The 17035-nt window shown below is 54.3% G+C and overlaps 2 protein-coding genes across 2 annotated transcripts; both read left to right on the top strand.

Annotated features, from left to right (window-relative positions):
* Positions 1-732: 732 nt before the first annotated feature.
* On the top strand, positions 733-2244 carry SLX1 (Structure-specific endonuclease subunit SLX1; the record flags this gene model as incomplete). The annotated part of the gene is made up of 3 exons (XM_036637612.1): positions 733-968; positions 2035-2172; positions 2241-2244. The coding sequence occupies 3 exons, from the start codon at positions 733-735 to the stop codon at positions 2242-2244; spliced, it is 378 nt and encodes a 125-aa protein (XP_036497634.1).
* Positions 2245-8682: 6438 nt separating this feature from the next.
* lid2 (Lid2 complex component lid2) lies at positions 8683-14347 on the top strand (the record flags this gene model as incomplete). Its single annotated transcript, XM_036637611.1, has 6 exons — positions 8683-9099; positions 9200-9248; positions 9297-10109; positions 10363-10454; positions 10512-13165; positions 13213-14347. The coding sequence occupies 6 exons, from the start codon at positions 8683-8685 to the stop codon at positions 14345-14347; spliced, it is 5160 nt and encodes a 1719-aa protein (XP_036497633.1).
* Positions 14348-17035: the final 2688 nt, after the last annotated feature.

The raw sequence follows: 17035 nt of genomic DNA, 5'->3' as shown, positions 1-17035 counted from the left end.
GTCATCCAGCGTGCCAGTCACTGTGTCTCGCTGCCACCCCGGCCTGCAGCTGCATCGTCTTACCCCAAGCTCGAGATTCATCAAGACTCAGATGCGCACCTGACCATTGTCCATTTGTCGGTCCCCCTGCCCGAGTGCGACCCCGACGCCAGGGAATCCGAAAATCCAATTCCATCCCATTCCCCGGGGGCAGCTTTAGCTCTAGCTACCCGAGTCTCCGACGCCGACATCGCTAAGGCATTCGTACCTGCAGTGCTGCAGCACCTCTTTCCTTCTCCCACCGGACTGGCAGCTGCAACCGCAGTCGCAAACCGGCTTTCACACCGCTCACCGCTCACCTTCGCTGTCACCTTACCTCCCTCACCTTACCGTCACCTGGTCATCGGCTTCATCTTCCCCGTCGTCAGGCCCTGTTCGCCTCACCGCGAGCCACAAACAACACCACCAAGACCGACACGAGCACCACCGCCGTCGCTATTCACACCTCCTATGCTAGCACCAGCATAGGTAGCTAGCTCATCATCTGCATTACTTCCTCACCGGTCCCCGACCACGCCGACACACGCCCAAAACCGCGGCCACGTACGCTCCTCCAACTTACAGCTTACAGCCCGGAGTCTAGGCCCAGGCCTGTCCACTGCACAAGCGCAAGCACAACTCACTCATCCTCCCTCTAAAACACGTCGCACAATGTCCTGAGTCCTGACTCCGTCCCGTCTCCCCTGCCGAGTCATGCCCGTTCAGTCCAAGCCCATCCCCGCCCTTTACACGGTGTATATCCTCCGTTCCACCGTACGCCACGCGTCTCTCTACATTGGCTCGACTCCCAATCCCCCCCGCCGTCTGAAGCAGCACAATGGCGAGGCTCGCGGCGGTGCTGCTCGCACATCTCGTCTGAGCTTGCGGCCCTGGGAAATGGTTGGCCTGGTCTCCGGCTTTCCGGGTAGCATCGCTGCTTTGAAATTCGAGTGAGTACACTTTCCCCTCCCGTCCCGTTCGTCTCGCACGCTACTGCCGCTTATCATGCCTCCCTTCCCTTCGGACGAAGTCTCCCCGAACCACCCCTCTAGCTTACCTTTCACGATGCTCCCTTGCTTTTAGCATATGCTGGTGCCCGTGCTGATCAAAAGACAAACAGGTGGGCGTTGACCAATCCCCATCTCTCCTTGCACATACCTTCTGCGTCGCGAATCGCCGTTTCGACTGGAGTTAAGAAGAATGGCCACCCGCGCCGACCCCGCGCGAGCTTAGCCTCAATTCTCTCCAACCTGCAACTCTTATTAAGCGTTCCGAGCTTCTGTCGGTGGCCGCTGAAAGTCCACTTCTTCGCACGGGATGTATACTCGGCTTGGCAGACCGCCGCTGCGGCCTCGACACAACCCCTCCGGAACTCCCTTCCTGTCGTCACCGACTTCGGCCCCGCCCCCGCGGCATCTTCAGACGAAGAACCCGTGCCTTGGGGAATCCATGCCTTGCCGCTGGACCACGCGCCTATGAAGGAATACGTGGAAAAGGGTCAGTCGATGACTTCGTTTGAGAGGGAGGGGAGCTGTGTTATCTGTAAAGAAGACCTGCCGCATGGCGAGGGCCTGGTTGCCATTTGTCCCAACGACGGATGTGAAGGGGCCGGCCATCTCTCATGTTGGGGTCGTCATTTCCTCCGTCGCGAAGAAGGCGCCCTCCAAGCTGTTGTCCCTATTCAGGGTCGTTGCCCCCAGTGTCGGGGTGAGGTGCGGTGGGTTGATATGATGAAAGAACTGACGTTGCGGGAGAGGGGCACCAAGGAGATTGAAGCCCTTCTCAAAAAGAAAAGGAAGCGGGCGAAGAAGGCGTGAGCCGAATCTCCCACAGAAACTGTGAGAAATCATCAAAATTCTGGCCCTCCTCAGGCAGGTTTGCTTTCTTGAGTCGCAGTGTCAGCAATTCCTTATGCTTCTTGTGGAACAGAGAACAGCTTGTTCGACTGCAAGTTTGCGGTCGTGTTTGGCCTTGATGAACGCTCTGCTCTCAGGTTTGTTCTCAGATTCATTGCAGCAACGCAAGAACAATTCACCACTCCGCTCTTGTCTTTGAAAGTATCGACGGAGCTCGCGATCCGGACTCGATTGTCGGCGCCCACGTTGATCCTAGTACGAGTCTGAACAGCTCCCCGCCATTTGTTGGCACTGGAATGTACGGTCGGGTTGCTAGATGGAATTAAAACCCCCTTCCTAGCAGACCTGACCGATTGCCGGGTGTAGATGATATCCAGCGCTCGGTCGACAAGTGTCGCTCCAGCAAAGTCCGTCTACAGACAAGCTCGACAACGAAGTCAAGACGGCGGGGGATCTGCAACGTCGGTGAGCTTTGGCGCCACGGCTTAGGGTCTCCTAAAGCTAATGCCGCGAACGCTGTAAACGCTGCCACTAGCTGGAATGCGAGTGACGATCGGCGTCCGATAAGAAACATCTTTCGTAGAAATACAAATCAATCCAATCAAGAATAAACTTCCACAAGATTTACGCTTCCGGTTGACTGAGATGTGTCTTGGGAAGGGGAGGCTTTTCCCCGCGTTTCTGGTGTCTGGTTCACCAATGTCTCTTTTCCCCATCTGGGGCAGTCTTGCTTCGTGGTGTCTCGACGCTTCTGGCTGTTGATGGGAATGCTGGGTGACTCTCCGGATGCACATCATGAGTCCTTCGGAAACCCTCCATCTAGCACAGGTACCTGAAGGTCATGAAGTATCGGAAATGTTCAAGAATCAGTTTGACGTATAAAGTGTTGTCTTGGTTTTGTCCGGCAGCGGTGGTCTCTTAGGCAATTCAAATCCAAACCAACAAGTCACTGAGAGTTGTTGCGTCCGGGGTTGTGCTGATTGGCTGGTAGCACGGCCGATGTCTTTCGTACAGGTCTATTGCATCGATGGGGACTCTGTCGTGAGATGTTTTGAAGAAAATACTCAGGCGATGGGCGGGATGAAGGATGAGGCCTGCGCCTGGCGGGATGGTCCTCTCGCTTTTGGTGGAAGCTCTGACAGACGGTTTCCGCTGCTTGCAAAGCTTTAGCTCATGGAAGTAAGATTCCATGCGAAAGATGGCGGTTATTGTGGGCTTGTTGGTCATTCTATCAACCCGCAGATCTGACTTTTTATATGGCACTCAACACATTACCGGCCACTCAGCCAAGGGGCCATGTCCATAGTTCGGATCTCGGCAGTGCTGCCATCGCGATGATGAAGAGCCTCGTCCGGGGAAGCCAGATATCTGGTTTAAAGCGGCGCATTCTAGACCTCTGGAGTTCCGGGAAAACACAATCTCTCTACGCAGCTGAATTGCTCCATGGCGATCGCCCATTTCTGTTTGTACGTCGACGACGCCATAGAAGGGTGGCCGGCGGAAAGGATTCGATTCAGAGGAGTATCACTTCTGAGGTTCTATTGAGAATAATGACGAAGAGAATACACGCATGCCGACGCGGATGAGGCAGAGAAGTTGTGGGTTCAGGATTTGCCGTCCGTGCTTGCGACAACGTGTGGTTGGCTTCCATGCACACTTGACTTGGAGCTTGAGCAGAACATTTTCGGTCACTCTCTTACAGCCTCACATATTGCTGGCCGCTTAATGGAAGGCCTGCAAGCAGATCTTTATAGCTTCCGAGGTGGTTTTCGTAATGCAATGGGCGTAGATCTTCGGCGAGTGGCTGATCAAGCCTACGACAACAACCATGCGTGCAGCAGAAAGGTGAGCGACAGTCTTTGATTTACAATACGCCTAGACCTTGGATATGAATTTTGTATCAAGCATGCTTTTCGGTTGGTAAAAGCAGATGAACAGGGATGCTTTTTCTGGTCGCTTTCTCTCCTCGAACACATAGCTCGTGACCATCCCTCGCAGTTGAAGTCAGGGGGAAGAGGAGGAATAGCTTGCATTGTGTTCCTGTCATACTTATCACGATGACAGAGCATATTCGCGTACATTGTTTGTACAGAAGACCTAACACCTTGAACGCCTTTACTAATGGCGGAAAGGGTCATTAGTTGGTAACTCCGGGAAGCTGTGTCTACTTGTTGCGAAGCGACTTACCTGCGATCAACGTTTCAGGGACAGAGACGGGAACACTGTCATCCCTCCATGGACCCGACGAACTTGCTTATAAGCCATGCCGTGTATCTGAAGTGACTCTTCAACCAATGATGACATGGCGGTTATCGTTTTGATAACCCAAGGATGAACAACGAGGACCAGTTGCATGACCAGTTGCATGACCAGTTTGCTAAGACCCCATCCCCCCTACCACACGAGTACGCGTGACCTTCTTGGTGTTTGATCAAGGTATCTTTCCGGCAGTATTCATTTCTATTCAAGCCAAAGAACGACGATGTTATCAATGAAGTCACTGCATCCATACCTTGAAGGCTCTCATGGGGCTGGGTGATAGATGCCCTCATGCCGCGCGTGCCGATGCCAGCCTGAACAGCCGCATGAGATCTCGTTGTCTCTCATCGGTGTTTGCTTGGTTGCAAGAGAACGTTCACAGGATCTCGCTCTGTCTTTTATACGTAGACCCGACCCCCACCCCAGCACTTAAGGAGGCAGAAGTAGATGAGGCGTCTATGGTTTATTACTTCCGATCAATCGAGAGACGATGTAACTGAACAAGCAAGTTTACTGACCACCCGGTTTCTCGCCATGGCCCATTTGTCTTCGGCATCTCTTCTCGGTCACAGTACAGAACTACAAGCTTCGACGACATCTTTGTGGGCTTCTGAGACCTTCTGCTAAAACTGGCTGCATTCTATAACCTTTACCATGCACGAATGATTTCTCTGCCCGATATCTACTTGACTTCTCTTTAGTACCTGGAGCTCATGAGGTATTTATAGCTAATGCTTCTACAGACTACTACTTCTTCTTGTTCAACAGCGGAAGTGAAGGGGCTGAGCTAACTTCTACGTAGATGAGCTTTGCATCTGTACTGTCATGCCCTTGTCGTGCTTGAAGTGACTGTCCCAGACTCTACGCGGTACTTCGAAGATAATTTGAACGTCCATTGCGTTTGATGGTCACAATACACAATGGGTTCTGACGACGGACGAGGGCATGACAAGATCAACGTAGATGTGCCAGCCTTCCACACAGAGTGTATAGCGAATTCTGGATGGGAAACTGGGTCCTAGCCACAGCATGTACAGGTATGTATCAGTTTCATTCTGGCTGTTGTGGTCATCAAAGCTAGACAATGCTCTTTGGGTATTTATAACGCTCCGGGGGCGAGCCTGGAGCGTTGACACCCCTGGATGTACTATGCCGCTGGAAGCAAGCCTAATACGTATATTACGAGGCTGTCCGTGACAGTGTAATTGAACGCTCTGCAGTTGCCAGACCTCCAGATCGATTCTTCAAAGACTTGATACCGGTACGTGATGAAGAGGGTGACAAGACACCTAAGACGTCACTAGGGCACATCAAGCCGAGAACTGCGGATTATGCGTCGCGAATGTGGGTTTGACATACTCTGTTCCAGGTGCCTGGCATATAAGATGATATGCTGAAGACCCCAGCTAAAGATTTTCCAGACATTGTTTGTGTGGTCTGCCAGGAATTCATTTTCGAGTAATCAATATATCAATACCTATTGCATCTGCTGCCTCGTCCCACAAGCAAGGCACCAACACTAAAAAGCGGCTGTCGGCAGTTTCCTCTGACGATTCCGTAGTAATAGCCATCCGATAGCACCCCTCTGGTAGCCTAATGGAACACGCATGGCTCTACATTGCCCGCCGGGTAGATTCCTGACTTTTCAAGCCCGGCTGTTTATAAACAGACTGATTCTAGCTATCCATCGGCCATATATAGGCCATATTTGGCGAAAGGCTGACTAGTACTCCCATTGCGTCTTAAATATGCATAAAGACATGTGTATGACAGTAGTTGACGGTCACATAAGGAAAACACCACGAACCAAAGGACCTGATATCGAAACCGACTCCCTCGCGGCGGATGACTAAGCCGGGCCAATTGGATGCTTGAAGGCCAGAGATGAGGTGCAGGCCAGGTGTGCTGCAAAGATGAGTCGCCCGCCCCCGCAAACAGGGCTTATCCTCGGCCTTGGACCGATCTGGGACGCTAGGCGGGTTTCTCCAACGTCATACGGATATGATTGGTTCGCTAAGCGATTGATAATGGCTAATCCCTGTCGAGTCAGTGACGGATATCAGATGCTCACTCGGTTTTTTTTTGCTGCAGTTTTTTTCACCTGCGCGCGAGTGGCTCCCCCCCGGCAAGGGAGACTGGAGGTGGTGGTCCGTGGCCACCCCGTGGCAGCGTGGACGCCTGGCACCACCACGACCTGGTCGGCCGCCCCCCGCGAGCCTTGCTGTTGGTGATTTTGGTGGAGGGCGGAGAATATCGAGATGCATCACTGCAGTCACTGTCACAATGCTGACCATTTTGTGAGCAGGCCGTTCGGTATGACGGTGAATGCTGCGTAATCTTTGGATTATTGTCGCATGCTTCCCGACAGTCGCCAATCTGTCCCAAACACCATGGCCTCATCATTGCCGCAATTGACTCCGGCAGGCAGGGCGGTATCCAGGATGATCGCACGAACGGCTTCCATTGGTCGAGTCGGTGGCTCGGCCAGTAGCCGAATGAGCGTCGGACGATCAGCGCAACGACAGCCGGGGGGGATTGAACGACGACGGACTTCAGAGCGCGCACCTAGGAGGCTAGGAGGTGACCTGACCTCGCCGACGAGCCAGATTGAGCAAAGAGTGCTGCAGATGTGCGACCGTGCGCCCATGGAAAACGATTCATGGAACCTCCGCTGCGACGTCGTCGGCCCTGAGTGCGGCGGGTGTTTGTGTTTGTGTGTGTGGTGTGTCTGATGTCGCATGTTCCAAGGTTGGATGTCAGCTTTTGGGGGCGGATGTACCGCGGTACCTGGGCGGATCGGGTGTTTTATGTACCAGCATACTCAGCCTGGGGCAATTGGGGACGGAACTCGAGGGTTAATTTGTCTTTGGGCAGGTGTTTTCAAAGGGAAACGAATAATTATGTACTTTTGGAGGAGATCGATTATTTTGGCGCATGCACTAGGTGGGCTAAACGACGGCTCCCTTTGACATGATGCCCTTTGAATTCGATGCTGCTAGCCGGGTCTGGCAACTGGGACTCTTGTCTAGCTGGGTGATTTGCAAGCATAGCCCAGCATCTCAGAGGATGTTGTCAGGCACATACTCTTTGGATTGTCAGTGGATTGTCAGCGACAGTATACAAGTCGGGTAGCAATTGAAGATTTCCAGGTGAGGCTTCATCTGAGCCCGGGGAGAGGGGAAGGGAGAGAGAGGGAAGAGGGGAACACCACTCTGCAGTGGAGGAGTCGTCTGAGGTGGACTTGGTGGCTTCCATGTGGACGTCATGAAGAAAGTATCGGGTACCTCTTCCCACTGGCGGAGTGGAGACTTGAAGTCCAGTGTGGACCCACTTGTAGTGGGATTTTGCACCGACAGACGTGAGCTGTCCCTTCCGTTCCGCGCCCATTTTTGCCTTCCTGCCTGCCCCGTCACCACCGTGAATGGAGGAGGTGCACACTGCACCAGACCAGCACCAGGTACCCGCACCCGCACCTGCCCTGGGCTGTGTTTCTCCCACAGAGAGGCAGCACCTGCACCTGTGACTGCACCTGTTCTGCTGCACCTGCACTTGCTTTCTTCTGGCATGAGGAAAGAACTCCATTCTTTCTAGTCTTGCGCCTGTGCCTCTGCCTGCCTTGCCTTACTCATTCAGGTGCCCTTTCCCTCCCTTTTCCATTACCCTCTCCCACACACACACAATCTCTCTTGTTTGGTGCACTCTCCTGGTCTCTCTGCCTGTGCTTTTTGGCGCCTCACCTGTACTTTAGTGTAGTGTCCTTGCCTGACTTGTCTCCCGTAATCCATTGCCTTGCCTGCCTTCAATGCCCACCCGGCCCGGCATCCATCCACATCCACATCCACATCCACTTCCATATCCGCACCTGCACTGCACCTTCCCTCCGTCCACCCTTCCCTTCCCTTCCCTTCCCATACCTTATCCACACATCCCATTTCCACCAGCTCCTCTCCTCCCCCGGTTTCCCTCCTTCACACATACACCCATCTGACCTACATCTACACCAACACCACACCTTCATGACTCGGCCTGCCACCAAATCCGGCCTTTTCTCAAGGTGACCAACACACCCGCTCGCTCCCATTTCAATGATACGCACTGCGTCTTCTTGACAGTGAGCCACGTCCAGTGAGTTGCCCCCAATATTGCCTGGTGCATCCTCCACCTGCTGGTGGTACCTCTGTTCTGCGCTGCATGCTCTTTAAGCTTTTCCGCCTGTGCCAAATATCTGACTTGCCTCTCTCTTTTCTGCAGACGCGATACTTTCCTCATACACCTCTGTGGTATACAATCGACTTGTGGCTTCCAACATCCAGCATCCGCCGGTTTTGCCGACTGTCTTGTCCGAAAGCCATCCTCCTTACTGGATCTGTAATGCGACACTCTCCCTAGCCCACACTTCTCCATTCGCTCGCATGATCACCTCCGGCACCCTCCGCCTGCCCGAGTACCTCTGACCCGCGACACCACCGAAATCCCTCGAGTCCTCCAAATTCAACCAGATCGCCTCTGCGCCTGTTGAACAGGCCTCTGGCCCCCCAATCCAACCATCATGGTGTCTGCTGCAGCAACCTCCGCTGCCAACGGCACCGGCAGTGCAAATGCCAGCTCCAGAGCCTCGCCGGCCGTCGGAGCCACCACCGCCTCTGCCAAATCCAAGGCCGCCCAGGTCAACTCCAACGGTTACCACCCGACGAACCCCCAGATCCCCCTGAGTTCTATGCGAAGTACGCCCCTCGATCTGACCTCGGTCGAGCGAAGAGGCCAAGCGACCGCGATCAAGGAGCCCACCAAGAAGAAGTCACGCCCCCACGGCCTCGAAGATGCGCCTACATACTGTCCGACTGAGGAGGAGTGGAAGGACCCGATGGAGTACATCAAGAAGATCTCTCCCGAGGCCCAGAACTACGGCTTGTGCAAGATCATTCCTCCCGACTCGTGGAACCCCGAATTCGCGATTGACACCGAGGTGGGTTGGCAATTCTCTGGCGTCGATTGAGGGCGCGCTACGTTGCCGGTCCCAAGACGACGCTCTTTTCATGAGACGACGGTGCTGACGAGAATCACAGAGGTTCCACTTCAGGACGAGGAAACAGGAGTTGAACTCGGTCGAAGGAAGTGAGTCGCCGCGCTTGCGCTCCTCCGAGGCGACACTGACAGATGCAGGCACTCGAGCGAACATCTCGTACCTCGACGCGCTCGCTAAGTTCCACAGACAGCAGGGCAACAATCTGCACCGTCTTCCCTATGTCGACAAGAAGCCTCTTGATCTGTACAGACTCAAGAAGGCGGTCGAGGCTCGCGGCGGCTTTGATAAGGTTTGCAAGCTGAAGAAGTGGGCTGAGATTGGTCGTGATCTGGGCTACAGCGGCAAGATCATGTCTTCTCTCTCCACCTCTCTCAAGAACTCATACCAGAGGTGGCTTTGCCCATACGAGGAGTATCTCCGTCTCGCCAAGCCTGGGGTTCACCAACAGCTCGAGCTCGAAAACGGCGGTCCGTACACGCCCAGCCCGGCTGTGACCCCTATGAAGCGTTCCAACGTGAACACACCTTCAAGTGCACGCGCCGACTCGCCCGCTCGGCATGCCTCAGACGCCCTTCAGGCGAGCATCAACGGGCTCAAGAAGGAGGCTGACCGGGACACTCCCATGTCGGATGCGCCGCCCGCGCCAGCTCCGGCTCCTGTAACCTCGGGATTTAGAGCCATCAACTCTGGCGGCTTCACGGCTGTGAACTCGGGGTTTACAAGTGTCAACCGCCCCACGCCTCAGAATGATGCGACAAGCACGCCTCAAAAGTCCTTCAGCCCGCTGAATTCCGCCAAGAACACCCCAGAGTACAGACCTTCGAGTCTTGGACCTGCGGCCCTGAAGCGCCAGAAGTCCTGCGACAGTCTCAACTCCGCTAAGAAGGACGACAGCGCGGACAAGGACGACGCGGATAGCGGGAGCAGGCGGAGCAAAAGACTTAAGAAAGGTGAGTGGCTTCCCCTCATTTCTGCACAACCCCCGATCGGCAATCGTCTCATGTCAGCGTCTGCGTCGCCCAACGTGTGCTGCCGTCCCGGCTGGCTCTGAATGCAATCAGCTACCATAGCTGCATGCGCCGTGCAGGGGGTTTGCCGTGTACTACGATGAATCAACCCAACTGCGGCAGACTGCCCCGGGTTTTCCACCGTCTACTGAGAATTTATTGGCTGCGTATCCTATGCTAACATATTTCCTTACAGATACCGTTCCCACAGTGGCCGGATCTCACATGTCCCTGTTCCGCCCATCGGTTCCCAGGATTCCCCGAGATGAGGCAGCAGCCCCCGGCGAGGTAAGTTGCGATCAATCGTCCCAACTGTTGTTTCAAGGCACCGCTGACCCCCGGCAGAAATGCGAGCAATGCGGCAAGGCTGAAGAGGGAGGTCCCCTGATTGTTTGCGAATCGTGCGACCACGCCTACCACGGCACTTGCCTCGATCCTCCTCTCAAGCACAAGCCCGAATCCGAGTGGAACTGCCCCAGATGCCTGGTTGGCGACGGCCAGTACGGTTTCGAAGAGGGTGGTCTGTACTCCCTCAAGCAATTCCAGCAGAAGGCGGCGGACTTCAAGCAGGGCTACTTCGAGAAGAAGATGCCGTTCGACCCTGTTCTCAGCTGCCACCGTCCGGTCACCGAGGAGGACGTTGAGACCGAATTCTGGCGTCTCGTTGCCGATATTGAGGAGACCGTCGAAGTCGAGTATGGCGCCGACATTCACTGCACGACTCATGGTTCTGGCTTTCCCACCGTCGAGAAGCAGCCCAATAATCCCTACTCGACCGATCCGTGGAATCTCAACTTGTTGCCCCTCCACCCTGAGAGTTTGTTCAGGCATATCAAGTCAGACATCTCCGGCATGACCGTGCCTTGGGTTTACGTCGGCATGATCTTCTCTACTTTCTGCTGGCACAACGAGGACCACTACGCCTACTCCGCCAACTACCAGCACTTTGGCGCCACCAAGACATGGTACGGTATCCCGGGTGAAGATGCGGAGAAGTTCGAGGCCGCAATGCGTGAAGCTGTGCCTGAGCTCTTCGAGACCCAACCCGACCTTCTCTTCCAGCTGGTCACTCTCTTGACTCCTGAGCAATTGAAGAAAGCTGGCGTTCGAGTGTACGCCGTGGATCAGCGCGCAGGACAGTTCGTCATCACGTTCCCTCAGGCATACCACGCCGGCTTCAACCATGGCTTTAACTTTAACGAGGCGGTCAACTTCGCTCCTTGCGATTGGGAGCCTTTTGGTCTTGCTGGCGTCGAGAGGCTTCAGGTGTTTCGCAGACAGCCCTGCTTCTCGCATGATGAGCTATTGTGGACTGCCGCTGAGGGCACGACTAACGGCGGCCTCAACATCCAGACTGCGAAATGGCTCGCACCAGCACTAGAACGAATCAAGAAGCGTGAGGTAGCGATCCGGTCCGAGTTCAACGCGAAACATCTGGAGGCCCAGCATCACAACTGTGCCCTTGTCGATGGCAAGGGTGAAGACACTTGCCCGTTGAAGATTGAGATCAACGACGAAGACGTGCCCGAAGAGGAGTACCAGTGCTCTTACTGCAAGGCCTTCTCCTACTTTTCTCGATTCAAGTGTCTGAAATCCGGCAAGATCCTTTGCCTTACGCACGCGGGTTACCAACCGTGCTGCGAGATGACTGAGCCGCAACGCTTCAACGGCGAGAGACATGCCCTCATTCTCAGGCAGACTGAAGAGGACATCGAATACGCCTATGAAAGGGTTTTGGAGAAGGCCCGCACGCCGGAGGCATGGGAAGAGAAGTACAATGCACTTCTGGAAGAGGAGGCAACCCCTCCTCTCAAGACTCTGCGGACTCTTTTACACGAGGGTGAGAAAATACCCCATGAACTGCCCTCACTCCCTTTGCTTCGGGAATTCGTCGAACGATGCAATGATTGGGTGGACGAGGCCACCAACTACATAGTCCGGAAGCAGCAAAACAGGCGCAAGAGCGAAAAGTCCATCATCAACCGGAAGAACTCGCTGGACCAGAAAGAAAAAGACGCGCGAAATGTTTCCAACGTGTATCGGTTGCTCAGCGAGGCAGAGCAAATAGGATTTGACTGTCCTGAGATTACCCAGCTGAGGGAGCGGGCTGAGGCCATCGAGGCCTTCCAGAAGAACGCAGCTAAAGAACTGGAACAGATCCACAGCGCAAACGTCGCAAACATCGAAGATCTACTTGAGGAAGGCAAGACTTTCAACGTGGATATGCCCGAGATCGACAGCCTCTCCCGCGTGCTGGAGCAGCTCAAGTGGAACGAAAAGGCTAGGAACAACAGAGGCTCTACCTTGAACCTGAACGAAGTCCGCGAGCTTATCGAAGAGGGCAAGGTCCTGGAAATCCCGCCGTACAATGACCACTTGGCGTACTACATCGACCAAATGAACGCGGGACAACAGTGGGAGAAAAAGGCAAGGGAGCTGATCAACGCTGAGGTTGTTCATTATCCTCAGCTGGAGGCCTTGTCGATGCAGGTTCAGCAACTTTACCTGCCTGTCTCATCCGAGACCTTGGCTGCTGTTGACCAAATCCTCTACAAGCAGAGAGAGGCCCACAAGCAGATCGTCGACTTGACTAACCGATCGCGTGACCCCGACATCCGCAATCGTCCCAAGTACGCGGAAGTCGCAGAGATTATGCGCAAGTTGGATGAACTTAACTCGAAGCCCAATGGCACGCTTGACCTCGAACGCGAGCAGAAGCGCCACGAGGACTGGATGAGAGAGGGCAAGAAGTTGTTCGGCAAAACCAATGCGCCCCTTCACATTCTCAAGAGTCACATGGATTACGTCCTCGAGCGCAACCAAGACTGTTTTGACATTGTCAATGATAAGCCCCGTATGCCCGCGGAACCTGCCTCGAGAGAAGCCAGCCCGGATGGCAAGGTTCACCGGTGGGAAGATCCTCGATTCCGCGAGGTCTTTTGCATCTGCCGAAAGATCGAAGCTGGCATGATGATCGAGTGTGAGCTTTGCCATGAATGGTGAGAATCCCGTCTGTGACTCTTTTGTTCATTGCTAACACGTTCAGGTACCACGGCAAGTGTCTCAAGATTGCCCGCGGCAAGGTCAAGGATGAAGACAAGTACACCTGCCCAATCTGCGACTGGCGAGTCAAGATTCCGAGAGACGCTGCGCGCCCCAAGCTGGAGGAGTTGCTCGGTTGGTCCGATAAGATTTCAAGCCTGCCCTTCCAGCCCGAGGAAGAGGAAGTTTTGCAGAAGATCATCGACAACGCCCAGGACTTCCGGAACCACATTGCTGGGTACTGCAACCCTGTTGTGTCGACCGAGTCGGAAGCGGACACCCAGCGATTCTACTTGCGCAAGATTGAAGGTGCCGAGATCCTCCTCGCCTATGAGACCAACTTCTTCAGGCAGGAGCTGCACAAGTGGTGTCCCGTCGCGCCAAACCCACCCCCCGTTCTGGAAGTGTCCAAGAGCACCCGAAAGCCTCGTCCTACGAAGCTGCAGAAACTCCTGGCCCAATACGGCGTGGACGACCCCGAAGACCTTCCGGAGAATATGAAGGCCAAGGCCGCCAGCCTGAAGCGCAAGGCTCAAAACGCCGAGGCTGCTGCAGCGGCAGCGGCAGCCGCTGCGGCCGCTTCTGCCTCTGGCGCAACCGTCATTCCCGGCCTCCATCAGTCGTATAACCGCAAGTCGGAGCACTCGTCAGCCACGCCTCCTGGTACTTCTCACGGCAGCGCACACCGTCAATCCATTGGTAGCAAAGACGACCCCATGGATATTGACAGCGGTCCGACACTTCACCCTGGTCTCTTTGGTGGCCGCGGCCCTCAGCTTGTTGTCGACAATGCATCAATGTCCCTTGAAGAGCGCCTGCTCCAAGGCCAGGAAGATGGTCTTAACTTGCACACCGAGGCTGGGAAGAGTAAGGCTCTCGAGATCCTGCGCCGAACCGAGGTTGGTCGCAAGCGGGCCGTAGAAATGTTCGGCCCCGACGTGTTCAAGGGCGACGTTGGCATGTTGAACGGCAGGGAGGATGCTCCTCGGTCACGAGAGGACGAGGTGGCGGTCAACAGAATGTTTGACGATTTGACGAACCAAGACGACGAGAAGAAGGAATCCTTTGACGGACCGATCACAGCCGAAAGCCTTGAGAGCGAGCGAAATGGCATGGACGCCTTGCTCGACGGCGATTAGGATTTGCGCGTTGCTCCTCCCCCGCCTCCTTCGCGGGTGCAATACCCCTTCTCTGAGTGCTACCGCCCGGTATTTCGTTGGTGACGCACCGGACTGCATTGGCGTCGGGTGGCATTTGTTATTTGGGAGTTTTTATTCTAGGCGGAGAAAATCTGTATGATCAGGAGTCCCAAGGGTACGGCATACCACTTTGCATTAGATTAAGAGGCGTTTGAGATGCAAGATGCATCAGTTAGTTGGCGAGCTTTAGTTGTTCTTTGCGTGGTCAGAAAAGTTCCGACATGGAAAAGTAATGCGTTATAATGGGACCTCGACTTGGTGGTTCCGAGAATTGACATTTTATTCCTCAGTTTATGCTTGACAGGATGATGTTCAATATTTTTGTGACGGTGAAGAACCACTGATTGACTTGGCTGCCCTCGGCTACTCTCTGGTGCATCTGCACAAGCCTTGCAAACTGGCGAACGGGCGAGGACGAGACAGGCCTTGGGGTACAAAGCGAAGAAACAAAAACAAACAAGAGAATGCTTGAGAACTGACAGTGAAAGGCTGGGTGACTGACTGGATCGCGAAAAGGACGAAGAAGTTGACGGACGAAGCTGGGCCGGTGTGTGCAAGGCTACCTAGGGCAACAACTGAGCCATCTGTCCAACAAACCAGCTGGGTTCAGCCGCCCGGCTAGCTCAATCGGTAGAGCGTGAGACTCTTAATCTCAAGGTTGTGGGTTCGACCCCCACGTCGGGCTCAATTCCCGTCAGCGATTGGCATCCAGCATTTCTTTTTGCATTTTTCTTGAGTTTCTTCATCGGTGAGATTGGACGAAGAATGAAGCTGCAACAGCTTTTTGGGCGCTGATGGTATATAATGAAGGATTTGAAGCAAGGTTTTGGAGGTTCTAAGACGAAAATCGCATATTTCTTCGTGAACAATAGGTTAGGAGGACAGGATGAGACGCACAGGGAATCGATCCATGAAGAAGAGTATTTCTTGAAGTGGTGACCGAGTGGCTGTGTGTTCCTTGCTCTTCTCTGTCCCAACTTGCCGGCGTCTCCCGTATATTCCATCAGAAACTAGAGGGGCCGTGGGTGCGCTGGTGAAATCTGGGTGGAGAGCGCTGGCGGCGTGACAGGCAGCGGACGTCCTGGTGATGACCGCCTTAATGAAGCATGCGAAGTCTCATCTCCCTACTTGCCCGCAGATCTTTTGGGCAGAACAAAATCGCCTTCGGTGATTAGGAGGTTATGTTATATCACCTATATGAGGCCGACCAACGGGGCTTTTGCGCCGCATGTAGCGCGCTGCTGTTAATGGGCATAAAAAAGGCTAGGCCGGTACTGTGCAGGGAGCAGATTTTCGCGGGCAGGAACACAAGATCGTCGAGTATATCTTGGTTTACATGCGATGCGTCAGGCTAGGATACGTCTGCCTGTATGTATGACCGTGGACATTCTTTCGCTTTCGCGATAGTGCTGGCTTCCGGCGCCGATGGCCGTCGGCGTCCTCTGCTTGTTCCGATCACAGACGTCTCGGGGCCGCTGATGCCGTCGCCTGCAATACCGGGTTTGATTTTGCCTGCTGCGCTTGCGAACGCTGCATGGCCTGCGTTAATTTAATCGAACATATGGCGTCACTGTCGATTCCATTTGACGGACGAGGAATCCCTTTCTTCGGCGTGGTTATTTGTAGTTCTGCCGTATGCTCCTCAACTCGTCGCCGTGCCTCTTCCTGGTGCATGCCCTGGCTTCGGTGAGCGCACGACGCCATATAAGAAGGGCGCATCCAATCCGTATGGAACTCACAAACTAATTCCATGGTGCCCTTTCAAATAGGTAGTACGGATGATAAGGTTCGTGCCTGTCTGAATGGACGCAAGAGGCACCCGCTTCTTCGGCGGCCTACAGGCCCCCGGCCCCAAACTTGCCCACGGATTGCGAAGAAGGACCCGCGGCGTCCGTCATGGGCATCGTCCGTTGCTTATTCCACCCGATATCATTGGGAACGCGAGTGGAAAGTACATTAGAAGTATCAGAAGCATTACGATAAAACTGGATCTTCTTCATTCGCAAAGTTCCGCCAGGCAACTCGAGGCCTCGTTCCAACGAGGCACGCAGAACGGCTATATTTGGCGTGCAAAGTTCGAGCTTTCGCGCGACGGGAGGGGAATTTATACGTAGTCATGACATGATGATGCATTTTTCTGCCTGCCGTGGGTTCATCGACTGTGGTGGCCACGGCCTGATGGCATATGTTTGGCTGCGACCGTAGAAGGTATTTCTACAGGTCCGTCCTCAATATTGAATGCCCGGCACAATGAAGCCGATGGTTCTTGCGATGTCAATGTGTAGGGTCGAAGACATTAGCTGCCATCCACAAAGTCGATGCTCATCGCGAGCGATCCTTCCTCCAGAGGCGTCCGGAAGCCATGCTTGCGACAGGTCTACCACCGGCAGTGCTCTTTCCCGTTTATCCGGCCCGGAATACGAGACGGGCGACGATGGCTGCGACTTCACGCCGGAGACTCGGTGGTCTGGGATAAATCCTTTTCCTGGTCCAAGGGTCGGTACATTCGGGCATGGTATTTCGGATGTCGCGAAGAACGACACATGGAGAGGAGAGCTCATTGGGTTGGTCTACGGGTAGATAGACGTCCCAGGTGCAAGTGATTTTATACGTATCGCCTACGAACCT

This window comes from Colletotrichum siamense (assembly GCF_013390195.1).
Source record: "Colletotrichum siamense strain Cg363 chromosome Unknown KSG_Cg363_contig03, whole genome shotgun sequence".
NCBI classification, from domain to species: Eukaryota; Fungi; Ascomycota; class Sordariomycetes; order Glomerellales; family Glomerellaceae; genus Colletotrichum; species Colletotrichum siamense.
Note: the sequence above shows the minus strand (reverse complement) of the source record. Positions and strands in the feature narration are given on the sequence as shown.